The 26,871-nt window shown below is 42.7% G+C and overlaps 1 protein-coding gene across 1 annotated transcript; it reads right to left on the bottom strand.

Annotated features, from left to right (window-relative positions):
- Positions 1 to 390: 390 nt before the first annotated feature.
- On the bottom strand, positions 391 to 24,016 carry IREB2 (iron responsive element binding protein 2). Its single transcript, XM_063412313.1, has 22 exons — positions 23,716 to 24,016; positions 23,023 to 23,112; positions 19,854 to 20,019; positions 18,585 to 18,722; positions 16,347 to 16,568; positions 14,703 to 14,772; positions 13,485 to 13,668; positions 12,804 to 12,943; positions 12,272 to 12,443; positions 11,075 to 11,175; positions 10,535 to 10,651; positions 9,256 to 9,415; positions 8,318 to 8,453; positions 7,667 to 7,751; positions 6,915 to 7,071; positions 6,512 to 6,636; positions 6,111 to 6,215; positions 5,690 to 5,832; positions 5,070 to 5,217; positions 4,858 to 4,980; positions 4,152 to 4,337; positions 391 to 3,556 (listed from the first exon to the last, which is right to left on the bottom strand). Exons 1-22 carry the CDS (start codon positions 23,732 to 23,734, stop codon positions 3,446 to 3,448), a joined length of 2,898 nt encoding a protein of 965 aa, XP_063268383.1. The 5' UTR covers positions 23,735 to 24,016; the 3' UTR covers positions 391 to 3,445.
- Between the last annotated feature and the right edge of the window lie 2,855 nt (positions 24,017 to 26,871).

Here is a 26,871-nt window from a genome sequence, read left to right as displayed (position 1 = left end):
AGTTGGAGTAGGTTAGTGCTGCACATCCCAGATCACTTCTGAGGATCTTGTCAGAGTTGTAACCTTGGCCAACAGCTTGCTTTAATACAGGATTTCATCCAGACTCTAAATTAGACATTTTTCAGAAGGGAAAAAGAAAGGTATTATAAAAGCATTTGATACAATATCTAGAGTGGTGTCTGGAGCCCAGCTCACCCAGAGAAGATCCTTCTACACTACCTAAAATGCCTTGTGAGCCCGAATTCACTCCTAACAAGTAAATGGAACGTGCATCATTATATAATACATAATATTATCCCCATTCTTTATCCAGCCCACCCCTTCACACACAGTACCATTTAAAGTGTGTTCCATACTATCTATTTAAAATAGACAATAACATACAAGAGCTGTGATACAATTTTCTTTATTAAAAATAATTTACAGCATTGGTAACATTGTATGCACAATTTTCATCAATTGAACTTAAGATATATCTATACAATACTTACTGAACTTAAAACTTACACTGTTCTGTTGGCTTTAAACAGCAGACAATGATTTGCAGTTGCTTAAATAGGATTAACATACATAGATTCTTGCCCTTATACTTAGGTGTAAAATGTATAAACATCAACGCTATCCCAAAGCTTTGTAGTTTGGGATGGGGAGGAAGAGGGAAGCAAGAAGAGAAAACATTTACAAAAATTTCAACAAGATTTGCCCCCCAAATGCAAATGGAGAGAGGTCTAGGTTAAATACATCTAACACACTGAGTCACTTCTCAGACAGGTACATGTCCTCCTACGCTTCAGGATAATAAAGAGAGGTGTAATTGAATGTTTAGTGGTGAGCACAGCAATCCTGACTGTCCTGTGCTCTGCTCCCGCCACTCCTGCCTGCCTGAGCCTCTCAGGGTCCCAGCAATGTCCAAAGGTAAATTCTTCATCGGCTGCTGGGCTCTGGAGCTGCACTTTGCACAAGGGAGAAGGGACAGGGCTGTTGCCATGGGCTCCCTGCAGGGGCGGTTCCCCACCACTGAGGGATGGTTGATGGGCAGCGCTGTCCCACACAGCAGCCCGCCCACGGCCGGGGCTGGCAGGCAGCCTGCACACCGCGGAGACACCCCTGACTTGGGCTTTAGAGCTGGACCTGCTGCAGCAACAGCAGGAGCCTCCAGCTGCACAGCCCCTGAGCCCCAGCACAGTTCAGAACCTCTGTCACGGACTACAAGACACAGTGGGGCAGCAGAATTAAAGCAGCTGCTAAGGTCATGAAGGCCCCGTGTCTCTAAAAAGAGGTGACTTGCTTTACTGGTGACAACTTGCAGTAAGTCACATGCCGTGAAATTGCACTTCACCTCATCAGTCTGCCTTGACACGCCTTGGATCCTGTCTCCTAAAGCACGGACACGGGGCAGGGGCCTGTTTCCTTCAAGAATTAGTAGTTACACAAGTTGTAAATGGGTATAGTTGCAGTTGTATCATCTGCATGAGGCATCATTATGGATCAGCACCAGCACATTATGTTCCCATTTTCTCCCCAAAAACATTTCTTGAACTCAAGCAGGAATGTACCTTCGAGCTGGGATAAAACAGTATTAGACAGGGTTGTACAAGAAGCAGGATCTGCCCAGTCACTCTGGATAGAATTAATCAAAGAGTACCACAGAACAGGAACTCGTTCAACATTCAGTTGAATATAATATTCAAAACCACATTGATTTATCCCCCTTAGAGGTGGTAGGAGTCACCAGAATGGTTTTTATCTCACCAAAAAGAAAATCACATCAAACTACTGAAGTATAAAAACAGATTATACAGACTTCAGACTTTAGTGAATTTTGTCTAACAAAACAGAAAAATATTGTACCAAATTTATATCAATCAAATTAGTTTGGCCTTTGAACTGTCAAAAAATTAATATATTGTATTGATATAATTATGCAAGAGGTTTGGGGTATTTTTGGTTTTGGGTCTTTTTTTAAAGGAATGTTAAACATACTAAAGATTTGAACAGTGCATCTGTTAGTTCACAAGTCAACTATCTCAGTGTCTGGTTATAAATTAAAAGCACATGTAAATAAAGCTAATATAGTCCTCTTGAACGTTTTGATACTTAGGACAACATTTATGGACAACAAAAAACCTTAAAGTGACATCTTGAGGCAATTTATAGGCAAGTATTGCAGTTTTGTTCTCCAGCAGAAATTAATCTCTACACAAACTGGAAGTGGAGTTACGAAGCTTTTCAAGACACAGGAGCACAGGAAGAGCCTGCTGGAGCTGCAGCCTCCCTCGCACAGCTCCGACAGCACCAAAGCTCTGTGAAGTGGGAACAAACCATGGTGCAGCAAGCCTGCATCTCCTGCCACTCTGAGCTATGGGACAGGGCTTTACCCTCCGTGTGCTGACAGCTCCAGCCACAGCCGCTGCAGGGCCCCGAGAGCCGGAGCTGTTCCGGGCTCCTCCTCAGAGCGACGCTCTCCAGAGCTGCCAGCACACGAGAAAGGAACCAAAGCCACTGCGGCCACCTGAACATCTGACAAGGGGAACAAATCAGATACAGGTTGTATTTAAACAGGGGAACTTAAACAGCCCTAGCAAATGTTTTAAAAGGTTTTTAAAGGTTAAAACATTACGAGGTGGTGCTCTGATGGTATTGCAGAGAGCACAATAAAAACAGATGTCACAAATGACAAAGTGCATCCCTTGAAGCAGATGTGACAAACTTCAATTGAAAGGCATGAAGAAACATGGCTTAACCTGCATGACTGAAACAACTGGGAGGTTTGTTTTTAAATGCAGAAATGTTTCCAATATTCCTAAGCACACAGTATTTCACACATTTCATAGCTTGAGCAGTATAAATCTGGATCCAGAAGAAATATAATCCCATAAAGGTAAGGAAGTCATCATCTGTGATACAGGATATACCACGGGCCTCATGTGGACTTCTTTCTGTTCAGCCCATAACTAAAGAAATTGAAAACTCAGTATCTTTTTAAGCTCTGGATGAGACAAAAAAATCTGTTTGGCCTTCAAGAGTCTATGCCATCTGCTACTCTTATACCAACAAACAGCAGTACACAGATTTACAGGTGCAAATACTGAGTTGAAACAACTGCAGAAAATCTTCTTACATAATAATCTTCAGCACAATCAGTTTCAATTTCGGATAGTTTATTTACAAAATGGTCTGATAAAACATTCCTTCCATACTTACAGCTCTCTTGTCACAATACACATGTTGATTTTAGCAATGTTTAATAGCACCATTAGAATATTATTTAAAATCAGAAAGGATCTCGTTGCAGTTACAATGATTCACAATCTTTTACATCCATGGACGAAGTAACTTTGAGCACACTAGGACTGTTTGCAGTTCCACAGTACAGATTCCTGGGTTCACACAAGGCATTTGCTGAGTTACCAGTTATGCAGGGCACCCAGAGAGTCAGTAGCTACTATAAGAATCTTCGAGCCACAAAGTTTAGACTTCCACCATTCTTGTATAAAGTTATCTCCATATTGTTTTCAAACAAGGCAATCACGCTGAATACTTTTCCAGTGCTTGTCTTCAAAAGAAAAGCAAAAAACAGAAATCAATTAAGCTTTGCTTTCACTTCCCCTTGCTTACTTCCCAGTCAACATTTTAACCTCAGATTTTGCTGAACACAAGTGAACTCAGCCCTCTGATGTGCCTCTACAGCCCCAAGCCTGCTGGGGCAGATGGAAGGAAGGCTTGTGGTGCAGTTTGGATGCAGCTGGGAGCATGCCAGGGCCTGTTGGTAACCAAAGAACACCACGTCCCTAGGATGGCACAAATTGTGTTATGGGCTTGTCTAGAGAGCATGGAGAGCTGAAGCCTCTCTTAAATCATCACACCTATGAGAGACAAACTCAATTCTACCCGAAGACTGAGTCCATGAGGGGCAAAACACCACCCAGAATGATCAAGAATATCAGGCTGCATACTAAGTTGTGTACAAAGAACATGTGTATGTACTTTGGGAAACTCCAACAGCCATGACTAACTTCAGGCAGGACTATAAGCTTACCTAAGATAATTAAGTTTTGTCTCTTCTTGCTTTGCTTCCTATCATCAGAATTAAGTTTTTTTTCTCTGCATCAGAACATTCAACAGAGAAATTAAAAATATTGCAAAGATACCTTAATATCCAAAGTCATTCTGGGTGACAGGTCTGGAGGGAACAATATAGAAAATTGCTCTCTGCCAGTGAGTCCCAAAGTAGTTGGATTTTCCCCAGGACGAAACTGAAGTGGAGCGATGCCAATTCCAATCAGCTGACTCCTATGAACCTTCTCATAGCTTTCAGCTAGGACAGCTTTAACACCCTGCAAAAAGACAAGCAGAGTGAGACACGGACGTAACCTTCACACACAGACTATGTCCAACACCTTGCAATTCAAACTCAAGAGCAGAGAGAGTGCTTTGCAGAGTCCTTTAAGTACCCTGGTAACAGCTTTTAGCTTCCCAGCTAGATGGAAGGAAACAAGCCAGAGCAGGCCCATGCAGAGTGAAATGGAGTTTGTTACAGACAGTGACCGTGCTGGAGTTAACGGGACAGGAACCAAAGGCTGACTCAGAATATGTTCGCAATATTAGTGGAAATTAGTCTCCAACAATGAGATACCAAACACCCCATGGAGATCAAACAGAAATCAGCAGAGACAAATGCCTGATTTGACTCAAAGTCTGGTATCCAAGACAGTAAATTACATAATGAGGACATTCAGATTATCCTGACTACTGATTCTCTCCCGTGAAGATTCTAACAAAGAAATTAAACAATGTGTTTTTAGGTATTTCCAGAAAAAACAAAACCACCCCCAAACCCAAACAAACCAGCAGTACCAGTAGAAAAGGCCCTTTTGCAGCCCAGTCTCTTGAGCTACCCAGTCCATACTTCTTTCCTGCTAGAATAATTACAGGAATGCCTTCCTTCTGGTACAGCTCCGCTGCTTCAAACACATCTAGCTGTGGAATGACAAAGTGACACATCTTGAGTGAGTTCTAAACCCACACTCCTCATTCCAGAGGACATGTGCAAACAAATATATTCCTACCGTTTGTCCTGATGGAAAGTGAACTGTTTTAGGAGCTGGTTTTCCTATGAACTTATTCAGAAGCTTGATGTTTGCAAAGGTACCTCTTGTCATCACAGCATCATTACCTCTTCGAGCCCCATAAGAGTTGAATTCACGAGGTGTGAGTCTGGAATAAAAAGCAAATTGAAAGAAATCAGTTTAAAATTATCTGATTTAAAAAGAAATTATGATTTTTTTTAATAATTATTGTAGCATATCTAAGTCTTTACTGGAAGATGTAAAGAACTAGACCTCTAACAAATGTATTATGTAATTATTATAAATCATGAGCAACCTGTAAATCATTGCTAGGTTACTCATGAAAAAAGCTGCAATTTTAAATTAATTTTCTACAATTTTGTTATGAAGTAGTGCAAGCAGTGTGGTACTTACAGAAGAATTATGGGGAGACTGCTCCAGGAAACAACCCACCTTACTAATCCTCTTACCACTGCCAGCATATTTATTAACACTGATTAATTATTTTGCTTTTCCACACGTAGTCTCCCCTTTCTGCAGACAGGCATTTCTAGAGGCAGGTCACAGTGCTGATCAATGATTCAGCACGTGCAGCAGCCCCGTGGCACAGCAGGGCTCACCCTTTGCTGGTCAGGTACTTGGCAGCAGCGCTGCTCCTGGCAATGCTCCCGGCGGGGGAGATGTGATCCGTGGTGACAGAGTCCCCCAGGAACAGCAGCACGTGCGCGTTTTCAACCGCTTGCGGTGGAACTGCTTCTTTGGCCTGGCAGGGCAGGGCAGGTGCAGCAACAACACAAGGGAACAAAAGGAACATTAAACATTTTCTTCCAGGAATTAGAGACAGAAAACATATCTGCAGTATAGGAAGGCCCTGGGATGAGCAGGCCCCACTAATTCCAGAAACACAAACAGTATTTAAAAGACTGAGAAATATTAGTGATAATTAAATTTGTAAGTTCAACAATGAAGCTTTGCTCTAATAGCTATTCCTTTACTTCAATGCAGTGCATATAATTTGGTGGATAGATCCATTGTACTTACAAGTTTATCAAAAAAGGAAGGACATCTAATATAAGTAGATTTTAAATCCCAGGGAAATAAAGTTGACTCTGGCGCTTCCAGTAAATTCCATCGTTTGTTTCCTTTCTACAAGAAAGAAAATTATTCAAAAAGAACAGAAGTTAGTTTATTGTATTTTTACACTCAAAACCGAAAGACATACTGGTGATTTTATTAATTACTATTATTTAATAAACAATTTTCTATTACATATTACAAGTTACATCACTTAGGAATCGCTTTTAAATACAAGTACCCATCTCAGTTAAGCCCTCCATTACCACAACAGAAATAAATGGCAAACCAATCACATTCAACTGCAAGCTATTATAAAGCTACAATGAAATGCAGCCTTTAAATTATGTAGAACAGACCACTCTTACCTCCATCTTCTCTTTCAATTCCTTAAACATGGATGAGATCACACACTCTTCCTCCACTGTGTGAAGTTCTTGTCGAGTAGGCCAAATATCTCGTAAGTAAATACTTTCGCCATTAGAGCCAGTGCCTAAGTAGGATTTTAAACATAACAGTAATTTGGAAAAATAAAATATTGGACTTGAGATTTATATTAGAATATAGATATGAATATATTCAGGCCTGCAGAGATAGTACCATATAGGCAAAGAATTTGATCAGTTAAGTGAATGCTTTGCTTTAGACACGAGCACACCAAATGTGGCTGTGCTTTCTCTCCAGATATATTGGCTCTGGGTACTGCAATGGTGTGCAGAACTCCGTGCCCATGCAGCAGCTGCAGGAAGAGAAGCTGCAGGGAACACTCACCCAAGGGCTCCGTGTCGAAGTCGATCTGCACGGTGCCCGCGATGGCGTAGGCCACGACCAGCGGAGGGGACGCCAGGTAGTTGGCACGGACACAGTCACACAGGCAGCCCTCGAAGTTCTTTGTGCCAGACAATACCCCACAGGCAATGATATCACCCTGAAAGGCAGACACACACACTGGTCCAGCAGTCTGAGTACTTCAACAGCTTATGCTATTTGTGTTGACTAAGTCAGATGTGCTTTTAGCATTCCACTTCAAATATTTACTACAAATAAAAGGTATTTTGCTCTCTCTCACTACCCTTCTCATTTTCCCTTTTGACCCTCTGATGTGCTCTCCTGTCACTTCTGTCAACTCCTCTCCTGCCATTTATTTCTTTTTCTTCTGCTTAGGATGAGAAAAAAGCTGGATCTATTTAGACACTGGTGGCTAAAATTATTCAAGCCCACAACTCTTTAAAACCCTCCTCTTCACTTCTGATACAAAATCTACACATTGTATCCTCTGCAAGATTAGATCATATATATTTATCTTGTAATTTATAACTGTATCCTACAAATACTGCTTATTACATTTATTTTACATAGGAAAAGATTGGCATGGTCTCCATCTAACAAGCAAATACTCCAACAACATTATGCTAAGTCCAAACCAAAAATGAAGTGTATTCTGCATGGATAACTGTATTTCTTGATTGCTTAACTGGGTGAGAAATACATTTCTGTGTTCAACAAGCCAGCCAGAGCTTTACCTGTTTGATTGCATTCCTGATGGCTTCTGGCAAAGGGGCCGTGTTCCCAACACAGGTGGAACACCCATAACCAACAACCTCAAACCTACATGGGAAAAACCAATCAAATCACACGTGGTCATGAGCAATTTGTTAACATAACTGCTTTGTCTTTATTAACAATCCCCAAGAATTTTTTGTCCCTTGACAGTTAAGACTTCTTAGAAAATGAACAGCAGACACATGTCGCTGATGCAAACCACAGCTGGACACTATTACAGAATACTGAACATATTGTGTTACTGCTACAGAGCAACCAAAACCATACTGAAACAACCCTTGACAGCAGCAGTGATAAAAAAGACTAATACAGACTGTCCTGACAAATTTGCATCCAGCTTTCACTTTTAAAATACATCATCAAGTACGTCCTGTCTGCAAGTCACTTAAATTGAAGTAATTTTTGACTGGAAAACCAGCTCTGATGTACTAGAGCTATATCATCAATTTTGAAGTGGGAACACAATGAGGCAGAATAATATTAAGTCAGCAAGCAGGTAAAATGTTAAGCTAGGAATTAGCCAACCTCAAACGAACAGCAATCCTATTTATCAGCCTGTAAACCCCACCGTGTACTACCTGCCCAAACTCATCCCTGGAGCCAGGCCTTACCCAAGCTTGCTGAGGTATGGCAATACTCCACTGGAACTGAGGTAATGTGTAACCATGCCACTGCCAGGTGATAAACTTGTTCTGATGTAGGGCTTCACCACGAGGCCAGCCTCAACAGCTTTTTTGGCCAGGAGTCCTACCAAACAAAAAGGAAAAAAGGACACAGATTATGATTTGTATATCCCTTCATAGGACATCTGTGTGCTTCTACCTTAGTTAAATCAAATATAAAAGCCCCAGAGGGTTAGACAACTTTCAGTTTAATAAACTATTTAAGCAATCACTGGCCTGAATAAAGTTTCTTAATGCACAACAATACCATGCATGGATTTATTCCCATTCCTGGCAGGCAGACACCCATTTTACTTTCTCTAAGACCAATCTCTTTGCTATGTTGTAGCTTACAGTGCCAATTCACTCAGCCTCCAGAGACAGACCACATAGCCCTAAGGGGAAGCTCTCCTTGGCCACAGAGGATTGTACAATGAGGAGAGCAATGTCTGACAGATGAGCTGTTCAGCAAAACCATCTGCAGCTTGTGAAGGTGTGGCAGATACCCCATACGGACAGAACAACTGCTCAGCAACACAGAGTTTCTGTCCTGGCTGTGGCATCACAGCTCATCACCTAGGACAGCTAAAGCTCACCTCCTGCATCAGCTGTGCCACTGTGTGCATCCACCTGACAGAAGCCCTAGAACTGCTTACCTGCTGTCATACTATCAAGTGTAAAGATTTTATAATTACTCTCCTTAATACTGTTTTATGGGACAAACTTGGATTGTCTTATAGAAAAGCAACTTTCCTTATATAACCTCCAGAACCTACAGGCTAAGGCAACAAGTCTGCAGTCTGTAAAGAGAACCTACAAAAGTGAAGGTGAGGGCTGTGAAGCATGGGGGCACCATAAAGATGCTGAGCTGTCTGGTCCCAACATACCTGCAGCAAGCATGACAGATGGATTGCAATTGTTTGTACAGCTGATGACTGCAGCAATGACAACGCAGCCGTGGGACAGCTTGTATTCATTTCCTTCATACTGAACAGGCACAACATCATTCTGCTTCTCAGCTGCAATCTGAAACCCTTTAACACCAGACTGGATGACAAAAATACATGTTAGCAGTTGTTACAATACAGAGAGGATGTACAGTACATTACAGCAAGATCAAGTGAACACTGGTTTTGAAATAATACTCAGCTGTGCCACTAGGAACCCTTACAGGATTTTAAATGTAGCCCTCAGTTCATGTCTCTGTCTGTACACTGGTCTCAGCCTTCTTCCTTCACAACTGCCTTAACTTTGCAACAGCTGTGAACCAACGTCAGTCTGTGTGGCTGTTCCACAACTCACTTCCTTCTGTACATGGAAGAACATCCCCTGAAGAATACAGGTCTGATCTACACAATACTTCTTCCTGAATTAAATGTCCGAGTTTTTAATTGCAAGAGGGAGGTAACTAACCAGAGAAGGGCAATTAGCATTTTCCCCACTCACCTGAGTGCTCTCAGCACTCAAAGATCCTCCAGAGCTCCCTTTCAACCTCACCCTTTGCCTTTCACCATCAGCTATGACCTCCCTCCAGCACAACTGAACCACAGTACCACAGGCCTCATTATAAGCTGTTTCTAACACTGCTGCCAGTCTTGAACTTTAATGAGAAATGAAATGAAAATTAAGGTCTATTCCTATATTAGCTGCACTCTTCAGATACCCATGGATATTCCTAACCAAAACCACTACCTTCAGAGTAAAAACATTCACTCTGTGAAGACAAATTAGGGTGTAAGCAAAAATCATTTGCTAATATAAGAACTCAGAACACTCAGCTACAAATCCTGGCAGTCTTTCTGCATCTCCTGTAAGGTATGATGAGTTTTCCTAGGGTAAATTCGGTTTTGGAAATTAAATAATACACAACTGTTTAAAAAAACCCTGAAAAAGTTAAATGTTTGCTAAGCTCACACTATGGACTACCTAAATTTCTTGCTCCCTAGCAATCTAAACTGAAATCAAGGACTTTGAGAAGCTCATGTTCCTGCCAAGCACACCTATGATTTACTCTTGGGATGCCTGTCAAGCAAGAACAGAACACCCTGGACAAGCAGTTGTGTAGCAATAAGGAGGCTCAGCAGGCATGCAAGGAATAGGTAACATAACATTTATTCATGTGAATGATAGGAAATACCTTCTGAAGCCAGCATCAGCAATACAAACCTTTTCATTCAAGCAGGCTTGGAAGTCACTTTTCATGTTATTAACAGCCACTCTATCTTGGGATCTCTTGGGGCCACTGACATACGGAATTATGGAACTTAGACTAACTTGCACTACCTAAGAAACCAAGAAACAGAAAGTGCAGGCATTACCAACCCCAGCCCAGCAACCCATGGAATACATTCCCAAGACACCAGGAACTCTGGTTCCAAATTTCAATGTTCTCAGACATTTGGGATTCCATTTTCAACACTACTCACTAAAAGAGGCTATTCCTCCTATTCCAACATTATCCCTAACTTTTCTACCATTCACAGTCCTTGGGATGACTGGAATTCAGTATCTGTATTGACATAATGTTACTGTGCTTCCCTTCTTATCCCCACCCCCTCTATGTTTTATAAACTCTGCTTTCTCAAAACTGTGAATTAATAAAAACAACTTTGCTGAAAGCAATGAAAGTTACAGGGGGAGACAAGACTGCAGAATCATCAATTATTTATTTATGAGAATCAAACAAACAACTCCTTTCAAGCATACCTGGGAATACTCAGGCTCTCTGGAAGAACTCTCATCATTTCTAAATAATTTCACAGCTTTAAGATATGCTTCTGTGACTTCAAGCTTGGCCTTATCAAAACCTAAGGAAGGTAATTTCAAACATGAGAAAAGTCACATTAAATACATAAATTTAAAAAAAATCACACAACTTTCATACACTCAGATTGTTTCAAGTGTAACATTCAAAGTACTTTTTTTTTCAAGTACACCACTTCCATATCCCAACATCTATTCAGGAATGACACACAAATGAAAAGATTTATAAATTACTACATATTTTTCCAAATTAGCTTAACTTGTCTTCTTATATCAAGGAACAAAACAAGCTATTCCAGGTCTAGCAGTGATAACTCTAACTAAATCAACAGTTGTGTCCTTGCAGTCCATAAGGCTTTGATGTCTTAGGGCTTCCCTGTTTAATACAGACCCTGTGCTTAGCTGACAACAGGCAGTACTGCTGGCTGCTCTACCAAACCCATTCATCTGCTCTGCACTGATCAGACTAAAATGTTTGCTACTGAAAGCATTTCACTCTTTTTTGAAAGTGACAGATTTCAGTCTCAGAAAGTCTCATTCATGAATGAGCTTTTTTTGGCACCTGTCACCCTGTGGTTTTCTGTTTGGAGTAGCTTGATAAGGAATTGACATTCTCCTTGCTTAGCCTGAGATGCCAGTGAAATCACACACTTCAAAGGGAAACATAAACCAGTGGGAAAAATCAGAGACATGTTCAGATTTGTTCTGTAGTTTCACTTGCTTCTAGTAATAATTTTCAATTTTGATTTTGTAGGGCATCTCCAGGTGGTTATGGGAATGATTTCAAATCAAGAAGACTTACATTCCATAAATATTTCAAAATGAGTGAAAATTTCCTTAATATTTTTATAGGCTTAGATACACTTCCAAAAACCAGGACTCTGGGTGTTGAAAAGCAGCATCATGTTTGTAAATTGGGAATTAGACAAATGGGCTGGACTGGACACAAACCTCAAGCACAAATCTAATTACACATTAAATCCACATTAGAACTCTGCAGAATAACACCATGTAAGAATTAAGGAGTTTTAAGCAAAAACTCAATAGTTCTTACATTGTTTTTCTGAAGAGCAAAAATCATATATGACCACAACTGATAAACACAATTACAATGAATCCTTGCTTTAGTTTAATATTTACCTGCATGCTTTAAGTGCTTCAATGTCACATTATCAACAGGGAAAAAGCTCAGAATAGCACCATATTCAGGACACATATTTGCTATTGTGGTTCGGTCTGCTATGGACAGTTGGGAAACACCACTCCCAAAGAACTCAACAAATTTTCCAGCGACATCAGCTTGTCTAAGATGCTGTTGGAAAGAACACACAATACCTGGTATATGAAGAGGGACAGTGCAAGATGTGTTTGTCACAATTCATAAGTCATGAGCATTTAAAACAAAAAGTTGAAACCCTAAGGCCTATGTTTGAACAAAAAAATATTTTTAGTTAAAGAGGGTCTATAAGCAACCCACTATCGCGGGGAAAGAAAAACCCTACTACTTCTAAGGACTAGCAAATAAAAACAGTTAGAGATTATTTGTACCTTTCTGCATTGCCATGGTTAAAGGTATACTAAAAACACTCCCTGGATTTAATTCATTTCTCACACACCACGGGTAGTACTTGCAACAATCTCTCCTTTGTTTGAAAAGGCACTCAACTCTCACCTTGGTAATGCTGAGAACGATATCTATGGAGGTGGCAAAGGGGCTGACGGTGCCTGTCAGCTCACAGCCCACCACCTCGGGCAGGGTGAGCGTGAGCGGCATTCCCAGCATCACCGCTTCCGTCTCAATGCCCCCGACGCCTGCAGGGAGAGCGGGACAAGGCTTTTCACACCTTCACCAACCCACATTCAACATGTTCAGGTCCAAAAACATAATATACCACTTATACTAAGCCTAAGGACTCATGACAATAAACATATTGCTGCTTTTCTCTCACAAATGATGGGCATCACTCCATTTCCAACAAGGACACATCAAGAAATGTAGAAGTTCCACTAAATATTTGTACATCAAAAATAAAATCAAGTAACAGTATTGCTCAAGTTAGACATCACAATTGGCTAGAAAATATTTTATATCTATAACTAATCTTCTGTGAGAAAAGAAACTTTCACGCAAATTTCTGTTCACAAACAGCACTTATTTGAATATAAGCTGGTTTCTGGTTGCTTTCTCTTTAAATTACAGAGTGGTTTCTCAAGGGAAAGAAATTTTATTCAAGATTACTTGTAGACAAAAAACATTCAGAACAGTAATTCAAGTCTGTTACGCCTGAGATAACAACATCCAGTGGGAAGAAATATTTTTTAGAGAAGCCAATGAAGTTCTGAGCATACTTACCCCAGCCCAAGATACCCAAGCCATTTACCATGGTTGTGTGTGAGTCTGTGCCAACCACGCTATCAGGGTGTAGGAAATTTTTCACGTCAAAAACCACTCGGGACAAATATTCCAAGTTCACTTGGTGCGCCATTCCAGTCTCGGGTGGAATTATGGAAATATTCTCAAAAACTTTTGAACTCCACTGTAATTTTTCCAAAAGGAGAATAAAAGAGTTGCATTTTTTTCAAAGCTATATTCAATTCTTAGAACGTAACTAAAAAGACAAAAATGAAGACCCAATAAAAGAGTTCTTGCTATTTACCAAGGGGCTTTTGTCCCTCTGTGAAACAGAGGTGTGTGATCTCTTTGGATACATTCTTAATCATCAATGAAAGTTTTCACTCAATTCCTCTGAAGGCTGAATCAGTAATTCATGCCTGCCCTTCAAAAGCAGGGCTGCAGAAATCTTTTCTGCAGAAATCTTCCAATTCACACAACTGATTACAAGCCTGATATTCACACAACAGAACCTAAGCACTTGTATCTATAGCAGAATTTATATTTATAGCATAACTGAATTTAGGTTTGACACTCCAGGGTGAAACTGCTTGCAAACTCAGGATGGTACATTTAACAGCTGACATGGAAACCTGTAACAAGATTTAGCCTGGCCATTTCCTTCTTTAATAATGGAAAAGCTGATTTGCAACTTTCAGACAGGAACCTCTAGTCTACATCCATGAAATGAGTTTTAGATCATTGCAGTGAATTCCTAAGCCATGTTAAAATAGAGGATAAGGCTCACAAAGGAATGTTGCAGAGCCCTGCCCAGCAGCAGAGAAGCTGATGTTCACCACAGGACTTCTGCTGCCCAGTTTGAGAGCAGCCATGTCTGAACACTGGTCTCCACTCAACACCTCCAGCTTCAGGAACTTTTGTTAACACAGTTATGGATAAATGACCCTTTCAGCCAGAAACTCACTCAGTGACCCAAGGCACTGAGCTCATGAAAGGCATTAAAAACACTAATGCTTCATAAATCCCCACTGACAAGAACCAAATCAGAGTAAATTTTTCAAGCTAGAAAGCCAATTTTCTGTTCTTGTTTAATTTCAGATCTGAAAACCTGACACTTCCAAATGATTACATTTAATTTATCATCGAAACCTGAATACTGCTAGACAAATGACTCTTAAAACAGCCCAAATCACACAGCCTGCAGGTACACAGACATACCTTAAAAAATTGAAGCCTCTCTCTATTTCTGCCAAACTCCATCTCTTGATTTTTCAATACTATCTCAGGCCTAGGAAGAAAACAAGTTTACAAGTACTGTCATAATTTATTTCAAATCAAAGAAGAACAAATTGCAGTTTTAGTTTGATGAAAGACTTATTTAAGCCTGCAGGACTCTTTGAAGAGATTTAGTAGAACAAAGATAATTGCTTCCCTGCAGCAAGCTTTCTGTAAACAGTGAAAAATAGCTGATTTCATATGTGCTGTGTCTGAGAACCTACTTATTCTATTTATGGTTTGCCTAAAGTGTGTGACTGCAAAAATACTTTAGGAGATCTATTCCAAGCATGTGCTACAAAACTCAGAAGCTTTTAAACCTCCTTGTCAGTTTACTCACAGGCTGCACATCTGAAAACTCCATGGATTAAAGAACCAAGATGTTCACTAGTTCAATTGTAACTATCCTCCATTTTTGTATTTCCCTTCAAGCCACAAGTTTTTCTTCACAAGTATTCATCAATAGTCTCATCAGATGATCTATCCTTTTGTAGTATGTGTTATTTATTAAGACACTGACACTTGTTGTAACTGAGTAAGCCATAATTTAAGAGGAATAACCTCTGCTTTGAGCAGCTGAGCAAGGAAGGGAACACACTTGCTTTATACCAGGAAGGAAGTTCTCAGTTTTCAGAAGTGTATTTTACAGTCATGACCCTTCCCCTTCTTGTCTGCAGCAGGTCAGCAGCTCTCCTGCTTCACCAAGCCCTGAGGGACAGTCAGTGTCCATATTGCAGCTTCATAAATACCACTGCTGGTGTGCTTCCAGAACAGCAGTACTGCTGAAAACATCACTCCTTCTGCATTCCCACTGAGCAGGAACATTTCCACAGCCATAATCCTCACCACAGCATTCCACACAGTATCACTGTGGGATACAGATCTGATCAGCTCTTTAATTGTACACCTGTCCAGCACAGGCAGATAGGGATCTCCACAGTCCATCAGACAAAGAGGCAGCAGGAAGGAGGAGAGGATTACCCACAATCGGCATAGATGGAACAGTGCACAACGACCTGTTAATGACACAGAAACCTGGCAGAGGCACGGACATGAGGCTCCCCTGGGCCACTACACAGGCAGGGTATTTACTGAATTTCAACTCAGTGACAGATGGACTGTGAGATCCTGTACGGGCTGGGGGATGATGTAGAAGCTAGTTCTCAGTTCTTTAAGAGCCAGAGACTTCTGAAAAGTTATTTCAAAAATCTATGTGTTACTTTTAGAAATAAATTAATGCTTCACTGAGTTATTCACTCAGGCTTGCTTTGCAACAGACAGAGAATTACTCCTATGCTTAGTCGCTGTTGTAAAAAAATGAGAGAAGTACTAATATTCAATATAAAAGTCACAGCCATGAGCCAATAGGTGTCCCTTTGCAGTGTGTTGAGTAAAGCTCTTCTTGTAAAAAGAAAAATTTATTGTAGACCTAATTCTTATCTGCTACATCCGACCTACAACTTTCCTATGGCATGGGTGAAAACTACAGAAGGATGTTTAAAAAAATCAACCCCATTTCCCCGAGCTGTCCCAGGCAGTACCCCACAGCACAAGGACACAACACAGTTTAGGAAGGAGGTTTCATACTCAGGCACGGGCTGCAGGTGGAAGGGGCAGAGGATGGGGGTGTTCTCGATCTGCGCGGAGAAGGGTCCCGAGCTGCGGCCGGCCTCCCCCGTGCCGCACGAGCCCCGGCAGCCGCTGTGGCCCCGGCACGGGGGCGGCTTCCGCAGCGGCGGCTTCAGCGGGGACAGCCTGGCCAGCGGCTTCTGCTCGCCCCCTCCGGGGTTGGGAGCGTTCTGGATTGCACTGCAACATCAAACACAGCACTCATTGAGACACTGGGAACGTGCTTTTCGTGCACACACCCCGCCCCCCAACCCCGCCTGGAGGTTTCAGCAACCCCTTCAACAGATTATAAAACAGTATCTGAAAAAAGAGAGTTATTTTATTACAACCCGTTGTTGCAAAGTAAATTACTGCTGGATAAGGTTAGTTAAGTAATGTAGTGTGGTAAGAAGTGAACAGAACTGGATTGTCTCAAAGATTAAAACAAAACAACTCCTTCCATTTGTTCACAACAGACTACAAATCTTTATAAACAGCATTGCAAAGGCTGAACTAAAGACTTTTAAACTTGGAAGGTGTGGGTAGAGTCTCATCCAAATGGTAGACTGAAATTGGTTCTTTGTTTAAGACAGTGCTGTACATTATCTGTTAAAACCACAGAGGAATGATTACAGGCAAAGTTTTCTCAAGGAAATAAACATAACCTGATCATAATTAGGGTTTTTATACAAATTCTCAAAAGCACAGATAAACTGTACATACTATTCAGGCCAGTCAGAAGTAAGAGAGAAAAGATAGTTTTTTTTAAAAAAAATAAAGTCCATATAGCACACTATCCTCCATTTGTGCACCATTCAGTCTCTGCAGGAGAGCAAAGAAAGCTTATTGTGAAAAACGAATAACTTTCACCTCTCTCCATAATTATTAAAGCACAAAATTGCAATTAAAGCCACAGCCTTCTTTTGCCTTGGTAACACAGATCCTTAGTTCTCCAAGTGCAGGGTATTGCCTGGCCTCAGAGGGATACCCTGTGTGAACCCCCCCGCAGCCCACCAGGCTGTGACCCACAGATGGGAGCTCTCTATAAAAGCAGCACACCCCCAGCAAGGGTTTGTTATCACCAGCCAGCAGCTGCTGAGCCCCCTCAGCTTTCCAAAGGGACGCTCCAGAGGCCGTATTTATCATTACAAAGCAGCGTGGGGAGACCTCTTGCCAACACTTGGTCTGCCAGATAATTTTAGGCTGGCCTAATTGCAAAGGAATCAGCTGTCCCTCCAGACACAGGCACAGAACTGACACAACACACGCAGCACAACAGATCATCTGCAGCTTCTTGCTCTTCTAACACTCAGCAAACTGAAATCCTGTGAGCATTTGGAAGGTTGACAGAAATGACTCACACATCCATGTCCTTTGACCACAGGCTTTTTCCCCATGAACTTTTAAAATTTCCAAAGAGCCTGAGCAGTTTATGCAACTCTGCACGGGTTTTGGAAGGCTCCACAATCAAGAGGCAGGGGAGAAGGTGAAGGGAAGCTGCATTATTTAGTATTTACTTCAGCAAACACTAAACAAAAGCTCCAAGTTTTTCCTCTTGTGCAGTATTTATGTTTCTAGCAAAGGCAGCCCCAGGCTGTATTCATCACATCACTGCCTGTCAGACAAGGAAAACCACTCTGGTGGCTTTCCAGTCCCCTTACTTCTCCAGCTTCTCCAAGTACACTCTTCTCTCTCTGAAAATATCCACAGCCTCATTTACGTGGTATTAAATCAAAGCCCATAAAAAAATCCAGACCAGTCACAAGCCATGGGCTGCAATGACACTCTTTCAAAATGCCCATTACAATTGCAGACCCCTTCTCTGGAGCTGTGAGAAGGCAGCCACTTTTAGAAATAAAGTTCTGTTTAACTTGAACAATAAAATCAGAGCAAAGCAAAATAACAAATGCCCTCTGTGTCATTCTCTTGAGACATGTTATTTTCTGGAAATCATGCCAGATCCCGTTATTTCAGCAAAATCTTGCCCAGATTTTGGATTATCAGTCAGTTTCACCCATAAGACCTCACAAACATTCTTTCTCCCCCTCAAGAGTGCTTATCCATTTTTATCCAGCCCTTTTTCAGATACCACCAGGTCTTGTTTTAGGGATCCATACATGGCAAATGATTTTGATGGGATAATGAGAAGACCTGAATGAATCCACACTTCAGTGTCAGCCAAAAACTTATGGCATGTTAAAAAAAAAGGTACATTACCATTTGCTGAAATCAATCTGTAGAGAATGGTCAACAGTGAGATCAGTTGGGCAGGCAGGATTGACTTTCACTGGGTCTCCTCCAGCATTTCTCACAGCTTCCCTCATGGCAGCAAAATCCACCATTGCTGGAATTCCACTGACAAACAAAAAAGCAAAACAGTAAAACATCACGAGACATTAACTCACTGAAATGCACAAACCTCTTCTTAATTGTATGCAGGTCTAGAAGTAGCTATATCCTATTTCAGAAAATACACCTGTTATTCTCTAAATTTTAAAGGACTTGAACCATTTTTAAAGTCACTGGAATTAGTTCATGCTCTCAAATGAGCAACAGCATGTCTGAAGGCAATGTATCAAACAAGAACATGGAACCATCTCAAAGATAACCACATTTCTCCTGTGTCTTGCTTTGCTTCTCAAGTGTGATGGTGCTTCAGCACAGAAGGGATCTTTAGACACTCCTTACCTTTACAACAGAACCTTGCTATGCAAGTAAAGCTCGTGCTGTGCATTTAACACCTCAATGTGTATCATTTGTCTAACAGAGCCATTTCTGAAGCTTGGAGCATTTCACAATATTTGTATTGCTGTACAAAACAGAGGCAATGTTTACAGAACACAGTACTATGTACATTTATTGGCTTTGCCTATTAAGCAAATGTTACCTCATTTTTATTATCATCATAATTCCTTTTGTTAATTATCTCAATAAATATACAGTCAGCAAGACAGCTTAAATTGAATATTTGCAAATTGCTGAAGGATTGCCCTTTTAGCTACGCCATAGTCAAATCACAAAAAAGTTAATATCCTAAGAGGCTGCTTTTTCAATATATGTATTATTCATGGATTTGACTGGATTACTCATTGTGGAGTAAGCAATATTTAACCTTCAGTTATCTCAAGGAAGAACTGTCAGTGACAGTGTGAACTGTCAACCATGTGGCTACAGCCAAAACATCACCACTTCCATTTGCATTCTGGCTCTTATCCTGTGAAGTGCTCCTTGCAGGCCAGCAGCTTCAGCCTTGCCAACCTGCCCCAAAGCCAGAGCACCCTACAGAACAACTCCTACCCTCACATCACATGGACTTATCATGAGAAATCTACTGCACAGCAGGAGCAGCACAGGTTTCCACCTGGGTACCAAGAGGGGAGGTGTGATTTATTCTCACGCCAAAGAACTCAACACAAACTCCGTGAGTTTGTACAGGTTCTTTTGGGGGTTTTGCACACACACACAGACACACACACACACGCTTACGTGAAGTCTTGAAGAACAACTCTGGCAGGACAGAAGGGCACTTCAACACGGTTCTGTTTTGTTTTCCAGTCCAAGATGTTCATAGCATCTGTTTCCTTCACTAAGAAGCCATCGCAGTTACGGACACTGGACTCAAACAACACTCGGATGGAGTAAGGCAGAGTATCTGGGGTGAGGCAAGACAGACACCATGAGTGCGGCACTTGCACCTTACACCGTTTTTTTAAATTACAATCTCACATCTCTAAGGAATTCCATTTTTCTAGGGTTTGGAAAGATGAGAGCTTCAGGAGCCTGCTTTTCCAGTTGCCTTTGGGTTTGATCTTCCCTACACAATATGGAACAGAGAGTTGCAGAATGTACACATTGATGTGTTACCGTATGGGATTTTAACGGGAGAGCCCAATGGCCTGACCTCACTGTTCACACAGTGACATTTAATAAGGTACCTTATGCTGGCAGGGGAGAGATGCAAGGAATATAGACCTGGGATTATTGATCACAACAGATCAAAAGCAGCGACTACTGGAATACTGAAAACCATTTTTACTGTAAATTTTGCTATTCCATTACTCAGGATACTAAGCCAAAGCAAGCAATGCCAGAATATTATTTTCAATAAATAGTGATACAAAGATTGGAAACTATTCTGCCATGCACCCTTTTTAAAAATAACACACTTCATAAACTATAAAGAAGAACATTTCATGAAATATAACTTGAGTTAGTTTGCTACTGATATGAATCAAGGTACTGACAAACAGCAGTTTCCTTCACAGAAAAAAAAGGGAAATGGAAATGAGAATGAAATAAGAGGGAAGAGAAAAAAACCCCAATGTCACTATTCACTGCAAACAAAACAACTTCTAAAGAAACAAAAATCAAGATTGATTGACATTTCTGCCCCAAATCCCACCATTTTCAGCATCATTTGCCTAAGTAGGCAAATAGCTTCGTAAGAACAGTGAGAAATGCTAAAAAAAAGTTAGCTGGAGGAAGGTAAAACTATTAACTTCAGGCTTTAATAAAAAAAAAAAAAAAAAAGTTTGTGGTCTCAACCTAATCCAGTGGTTTGTTCACAAACTATTAATATAGAACTTGCTGACTCTGTCCTCACTGTGTCTTTCTGAGATAATATCCACTGTTGTCTAGTTAGACAAGTCAATTTTGAGTTTAAGATTTGAGTAAATTTGAGTATAAAGATGTGATCCAAAAGGTCTCATGAACCTTCATGCCGCCACTCACTCGATTTAAAAGCCAGGTTCCCAGAGAAGAACTTGTTTCCTCTCTTGTGGATTACAAATCTCACTGCCCCAGAGGATGCTCAGCACCAGCTCTGGAGAAGCAGCTGCTTCTCTCCACGAGGCACCAGCAGCTCCTGTCTGCACCACCGTGTGCAGTTTGGGCCTTGCAGTGTACAGGACAGCTCAGAAATGAGATCACATCTGGCACAGGGCCCCCAGGAGGCTCTGGGGCTGACACAGGAGCTGCAGGGAGAGCCGGGCTGGCTCCCAAAGGGGAGAGGCTGAGCAGGCTGCAGTGCCCAGCACCTCCAGCCCGCGGGAGACCTGACCTGGCACAAGGGCCCCTGAAAGCACAGGAGAAGTCCCAGGGGGCAGGGAGGGACACTGGGACTGGGCACAAGGAAAAAGCAGCTCACAGGGCGCAGGTAAGCACAGGATCATGGCAGGGAGTGGAATCTCTGCCCTCCCAGACTGACACAGCTTAACCATGGAAGATTCCCCACATCAGCTCCAGCAAGAGCCTGGTCTAGATCTCGATATGTTCTCTCTGCCCTAAATCCTTTTGAGCTCTTCTCATTTTCCCCATAAGTCTTACAACACTGGAAAACTGGAAACGAAATCAATTAACATTTACATTAGTAATCTGATTAATATCAACTGGCAATTAATGTCAAAGTACAGCCAGAAGCCCCAAGGCAGAGGGCAAACAGGTAATTCTCAAACTGTTCTAGCAACAAATGCAATGAACAATTCCACATATTGGATTTGCTGCCAGTGCTGTCCCACACTGTGTCTAGATGTTATTTAGCATTTTGCTACCTTGAAGTTAACATGAGACTTTCAGGTTCTGCACAGAAGTTTCTGTTGGAAGACAAAGACCCTACTAGTGCAGTCTGCTTAGAGTGCTGAGGATATCCTCAGGAATACCCACTGCTGCTGCAAGTTTTATGGCACATTTTAGGAGATACTTGTATATTGTTGTTTTATTTCCACTCCTGTCATGAGGCTTTTCCCAAAACACAGCACTGCTCTTCCCTGGACCAAGCCACCAGCAGAAGCACTGTTTCCTCCATGTGTGCTTATCTGAAAGATTAACTTTGTTACTATAAGCAGGGGAAATTTGCAAGAGCACACAGCTGTTGCACAAAATTTCAGCAGACACTGTGCCCCACTCTCTCCTCTCTTTAAAAAACATGGAGTTAGTAACTGCGGTCAAATATGGGTTTAAAATAAAATATCCACTGGGGGTTTTTATTCAAGAAGCATATCACAAATTCTGGGAATACAGAAACATTCAGAACTTGCAAAACTAAAAAATAGCCCAAATGCCTTTATTAAGTAGTCCTTTCAGTTTAACATGAAGGAAAAGGGAGAGAATACGGCCAGTATGCTTTAACTATGTGCAAGACTAAAGCCTGTTCCAGCTGGCACTGAGCAGAGCTCCCTCCCCTGCATGGACTCCCCTCCCAGCACACGTGCAACACTGTGAGAGGCACTGGGACACAGAGACCCAAGGAAGGTCTCCTTGGCACAGACAGCCACTGCATACTAATGACAAGCTGAGATTAAGCAACAGCATGAGCACCCAAAACCTCACCACAAAGCTGTACAAAACTACAGTAAAAACTGTATTTATTTTTGAAGCATTAAATAGGAGTTCTTTGTCACTTCATTTTTTTTCCAAAAGCGTAATTCTTCTGATTTGGAATACTATTGAAAACTGCAGAAACACCTGTACTTTCTTCCTTACTAAAAAAGCCCTGCAAGTATTACTGCAACTCCCCCTGCCAACTCCATAAAGCACTGAGAAATTAGGATATGATCAGCTTCCAAACACACCCATCAGGAATTCCCTAGCCGCATCTCCTGCCACGCAGGGCACCAGTGGCACAGCTTGCCCCGCTAACCCCCAGAGAGTTTCGTACCATACTTGGCGCCTCCGAGGTTGGACACATTGTAAAACTTCTTCTCTGGGTGGCTTTCCAAAGCTTCAATGGCGGGCTGGTAAGGGCTTCCTGCGGGACGAAACAAACAAAGTTACGGCCACAAAACAACGCGTGGTTTCAGCACCGACTGAGGACTCAAAAAAAGGGATTTTATTTCCGATTCTTCCAGAAATAACGTTCCTCTAGACTGTAAACAGATGCAATATGGAAAGGTTTCTAAATGGATTGAGACACCTCGGATGCAGATGTGTGACTGAGGTGAATTTTAAAAGCATCACTAACAGTAGGTAAATGCAGGTCAATGCAGATCGCCAGCACAACCTGAACACACCTGACCTTTGTTGTCTCAGTTAGCCATCTACACACAGGATAAGACATCTCACCAGCGCAGATAAGAGACATGGGTTTTAATACAGCAGGAGGCACAAAGCATTGACTGCCAAGCCAACGTCAAGGGAACGACACAAAAATAAACCTCGTAGCAGCCATTAGGTGCTCGGAATAAATAACGCCCCGGAGGGAGCAGACAGCGGGGCGGGGACGGGGCCGCTCGTCCCCCGGAGGGACCTCCGCGGCCTGGGACAGCGCCGCTCGGCGGCGCTGAGGGCGAGGCAATATCCCGGAGTGCGGTGTCCCGGCAGGCGGGACGGCCCCATCCCCGCAGTGACCGACCTGTCCTGGCAGGGTCCATCGCCGGCGACCATGTCAGCGTGAGGGAACGGGCTGAGGGGCGCCGGCGGGCCGGCAGCTCTCGCGAGACTGCGCCCCGCGCCCCGCCCCCGCGCCGGGCGCCGCTCTCGCGAGACTGCGCTCTGCGCCCCGCCCCGCCGTCGCAGGACGCGCCGCTCTCGCGAGATTGTGCACCCTGCCCGGTAGGAAAGGGCACGAGATCGCGCGAGGTTTCGCGGAGAGGACGGAAGTAGCCAGGAGTGGGCAGCCCCTGCTCTCGCGATAGCAATGACGAACGGGCTGGCGGAGCTGCCGGTCAGGACGCTCCGGGGGCGGGGCCATGATGGAGGCGGGGCCATGCTAGGGGCGGGGCCGTGCTGGGGGCGTGGCCATACGGGGGAGCGTGACCGTGATGGGGGCGTGGCCGAGCGGGGGGCGTGGCCGAGCGGGGGGCGTGGCCACGCTGGGGCGGGGCCGAGCTGGGGGCGTGGCCGTGCTGGGGGCGGGGTCGCGCTGGGGGCGGGGTCGCGCTGGGGGCGGGGTCGCGCTGGGGGCGGGGTCGCGCTGGGGGCGGGGTCGCGCTGGGGGCGGGGCCGCGCTGGGGGCGGGGCCGTGCTGGGGGCGGGGCCGTGCTGGGGGCGGGGCCGTGCTGGGGGCGGGGCCGTGCTGAGGGCGGGCCCGCGCGGTGGCGCCCCCTGGCGGCGCGGCGCGGTCCCAGGCTCGGTGTCCCCGGGGCCCGGCCGGAGCCGTCCCCGCGCGCGGCCCCGCAGGATGGTGCAATTTTATTTTTTCTTCATCTTTAGTGCAACAGTAGCAGTACGTGAGGCCACACTCACAACGTCAAGCAATAGTCGTTTCTCCAGGCTATAAGACATATATAATACCTGGGGTTTAGACACTAATGCAGCCAGAACTCACCAGCAGGCTCAGGCAGAAAAGAAGATTACCAAAAAGATGTCTTCATCTCAGCCTCTAATCAACCCATTTCCCCTTTTGCCTGCATCTCTTTTGCCCTAAACTGCCATTGCCCTCCTGAGCAGTGACACAGGGACTTGGCAAAGTAATAAATAATAAATAATAGAATAAATAATAAACAGCTGTTGGTGACTTCCTTCTGTGGGCTGAAGGCTGACTTCAGTGTGTCAGGTATATCCAGGGAAAGGAATTTTAGCATGGAGTGTTTCTTGCTCATATGCAAAATCCATAACCCCAAATGTTTAGAGGTTTGTGCCCTTCCTACATACCAGACAGATTCTTGGAAAGCAAATTGCGTATACATTTGGTTTTAACACAATGTTTGGCTTTCAATTTATACTGAAAATTTTCTTTCTTTTTACTTATTACCACCTAAGCTACTGCACTCTTCTGCTTACTATTTTTACGTGGTTCTTTTAGACTTAAGTCCTGTAAGTAAATGTGTAACTGTCTAGGAAGTAAGATGGTTTTGCAGTTTCCAGAATCTATTTTCCATTTCCCAGCTGGCATCTGACATCCTGAAATAAGTCAAATTCAAGGGAGAGCTTATCCAGAAGAAGGCAAGGATGGATATTGCTGGTGTGTAATTAGAGCTGACAGAAGCAGGCTAAGCAGAGTCTTAGTGAAGAAGAGAATGTGAGAAGAGGGCATTACATTGTGCTACTTGTGTGAAGGGCAGTCACTCCATAGAGAGAATTTCAATCTTGCTGTTTACCATATTTCAGCCTTCAAACAGAGAAAGCAGTTTTGCTGTGGAAAAAGCTGAGCTAAATATTGCTCCCAGGTTTGTATTCCTTAGCACTGTCACACAGAAGAGACCACAGCAAGCCAGAGGGAAGCCAGGGCTGTGCCAGACACTCTTCTGGTTGTGCCCTTCTTTTGCCTTCCTCCGTTTTCCCTGAAAAGACAGATGAAAGGCAATAGCAGTGACAACCAGAGGGCAGCCACGCCATCCATCCCCCTGCAGGAGAAGCAGGCTGATCCAGGAGTTTGAAGTACAGCCCTTTGAATCCAATCACTTCTAATCCTGGCTTCCATACGACTGCTGTGCACCAAATCTTCCACTGTTCTTGTCAGGCAGTGAGACATCTTTAGAGAAAGGGAGTAAAACTGTTCATAACTACCTACAGATGGAAAAATCACTGCAACATGGTTTTATTCTGACTGAATGAACACATGAGATTTAGAAAGAAAATTTGGGAAACCTCTTTAGAATATTTACTTAAGAAATTTAGGTCAGTCCAATCAATTGAGTCTAAAATCCACAGGTGAATGTACAGAGTGGGTAAGACACAGTAATCTATGCATGGTCAAAGTTGGGGCTTGTTGAGGCAGCTGATTAAAAAGATCACAAAGATATTTTGACATTGTCACATTTCAGTAACAAAGTGGAAAAAGGGTTTGTAAAATTCAGATTGGACAATTTGTAAGAAGAAAATCAAGTGGTCACATTCTCCTTCGTCTTGTGCCACAGCAGCAAAGCCACAGGAATTAGGTGAGCTGTAAACTGAGAACGTGGCAGACTGGATACTTCAGTAAGAACATGAGTGAATATTTAGTTTTGACACCACATGGTCTGAGGATACAATCTTTACTTCTGTAAATTTTTTTTTTGTAATACAGTATCCCCAGTGCTACCATGTCATCTTCAAGAATATGAATGTAGGCTTTGCTTTTTATTGTATATTTCTTATAATGAGTATATAAAATCCTTTATGTCAAAGTAAGTGGATTCATAACTGCCAGAGGAAAAATCATTTCTTCCTGATACAAGGGTATGACAACAAGTCTGTGCTGTGTGAACCTCTGTCACGAAAGAGACTGAAAGTATTTACCCATGCTAAGGCTGCACTAAGAAATAATACTCCCTAGGTTTCTCATACCTGGATTTGTTACCTCAGACTGTTTTTTATTAATTGATTCACTGCTGGCAATTCCAGTTGCTATCATATTTTTTTCTTCTAAAATGCTGGCACTCAGGAAATAACAAAAATCAGTTTCAATCTCTTCTTACAAGAGCTGCCATTTAAACAGAAGTACACAACTCTAATACCCCTCTAAATGTTCCTCCCTAGCATTCAGCAGACTCTCAGTAAATCAGATGATAATGCTGTCTTGTGACTACCCAGAGATAGCACATGAACTGTTCTAAGGTTCAAGGCTGGGTCTATGGAAGCTGCTTTG

This window comes from Prinia subflava, chromosome 15 (assembly GCF_021018805.1).
Source record: "Prinia subflava isolate CZ2003 ecotype Zambia chromosome 15, Cam_Psub_1.2, whole genome shotgun sequence".
Lineage (NCBI taxonomy): Eukaryota > Metazoa > Chordata > Aves > Passeriformes > Cisticolidae > Prinia > Prinia subflava.
The sequence above is the reverse complement of the archived record's forward strand: the minus strand, read 5'-3'. Positions and strand labels throughout refer to the sequence as shown.

What these genes read in the sequence shown, in the direction of transcription:
- IREB2 (XM_063412313.1), bottom strand. An exon ending in CAGATTGATTTCAGCAAATG is followed by an intron (nt 16,569 to 18,584) that starts GTAATGTACCTT and finishes TTGATGTTGCAG; the next exon opens with TGCAATCCAGAACGCTCCCA. An exon ending in AAGCCTGCTTGAATGAAAAG is followed by an intron (nt 9,416 to 10,534) that starts GTTTGTATTGCT and finishes TTTGTCATCCAG; the next exon opens with TCTGGTGTTAAAGGGTTTCA.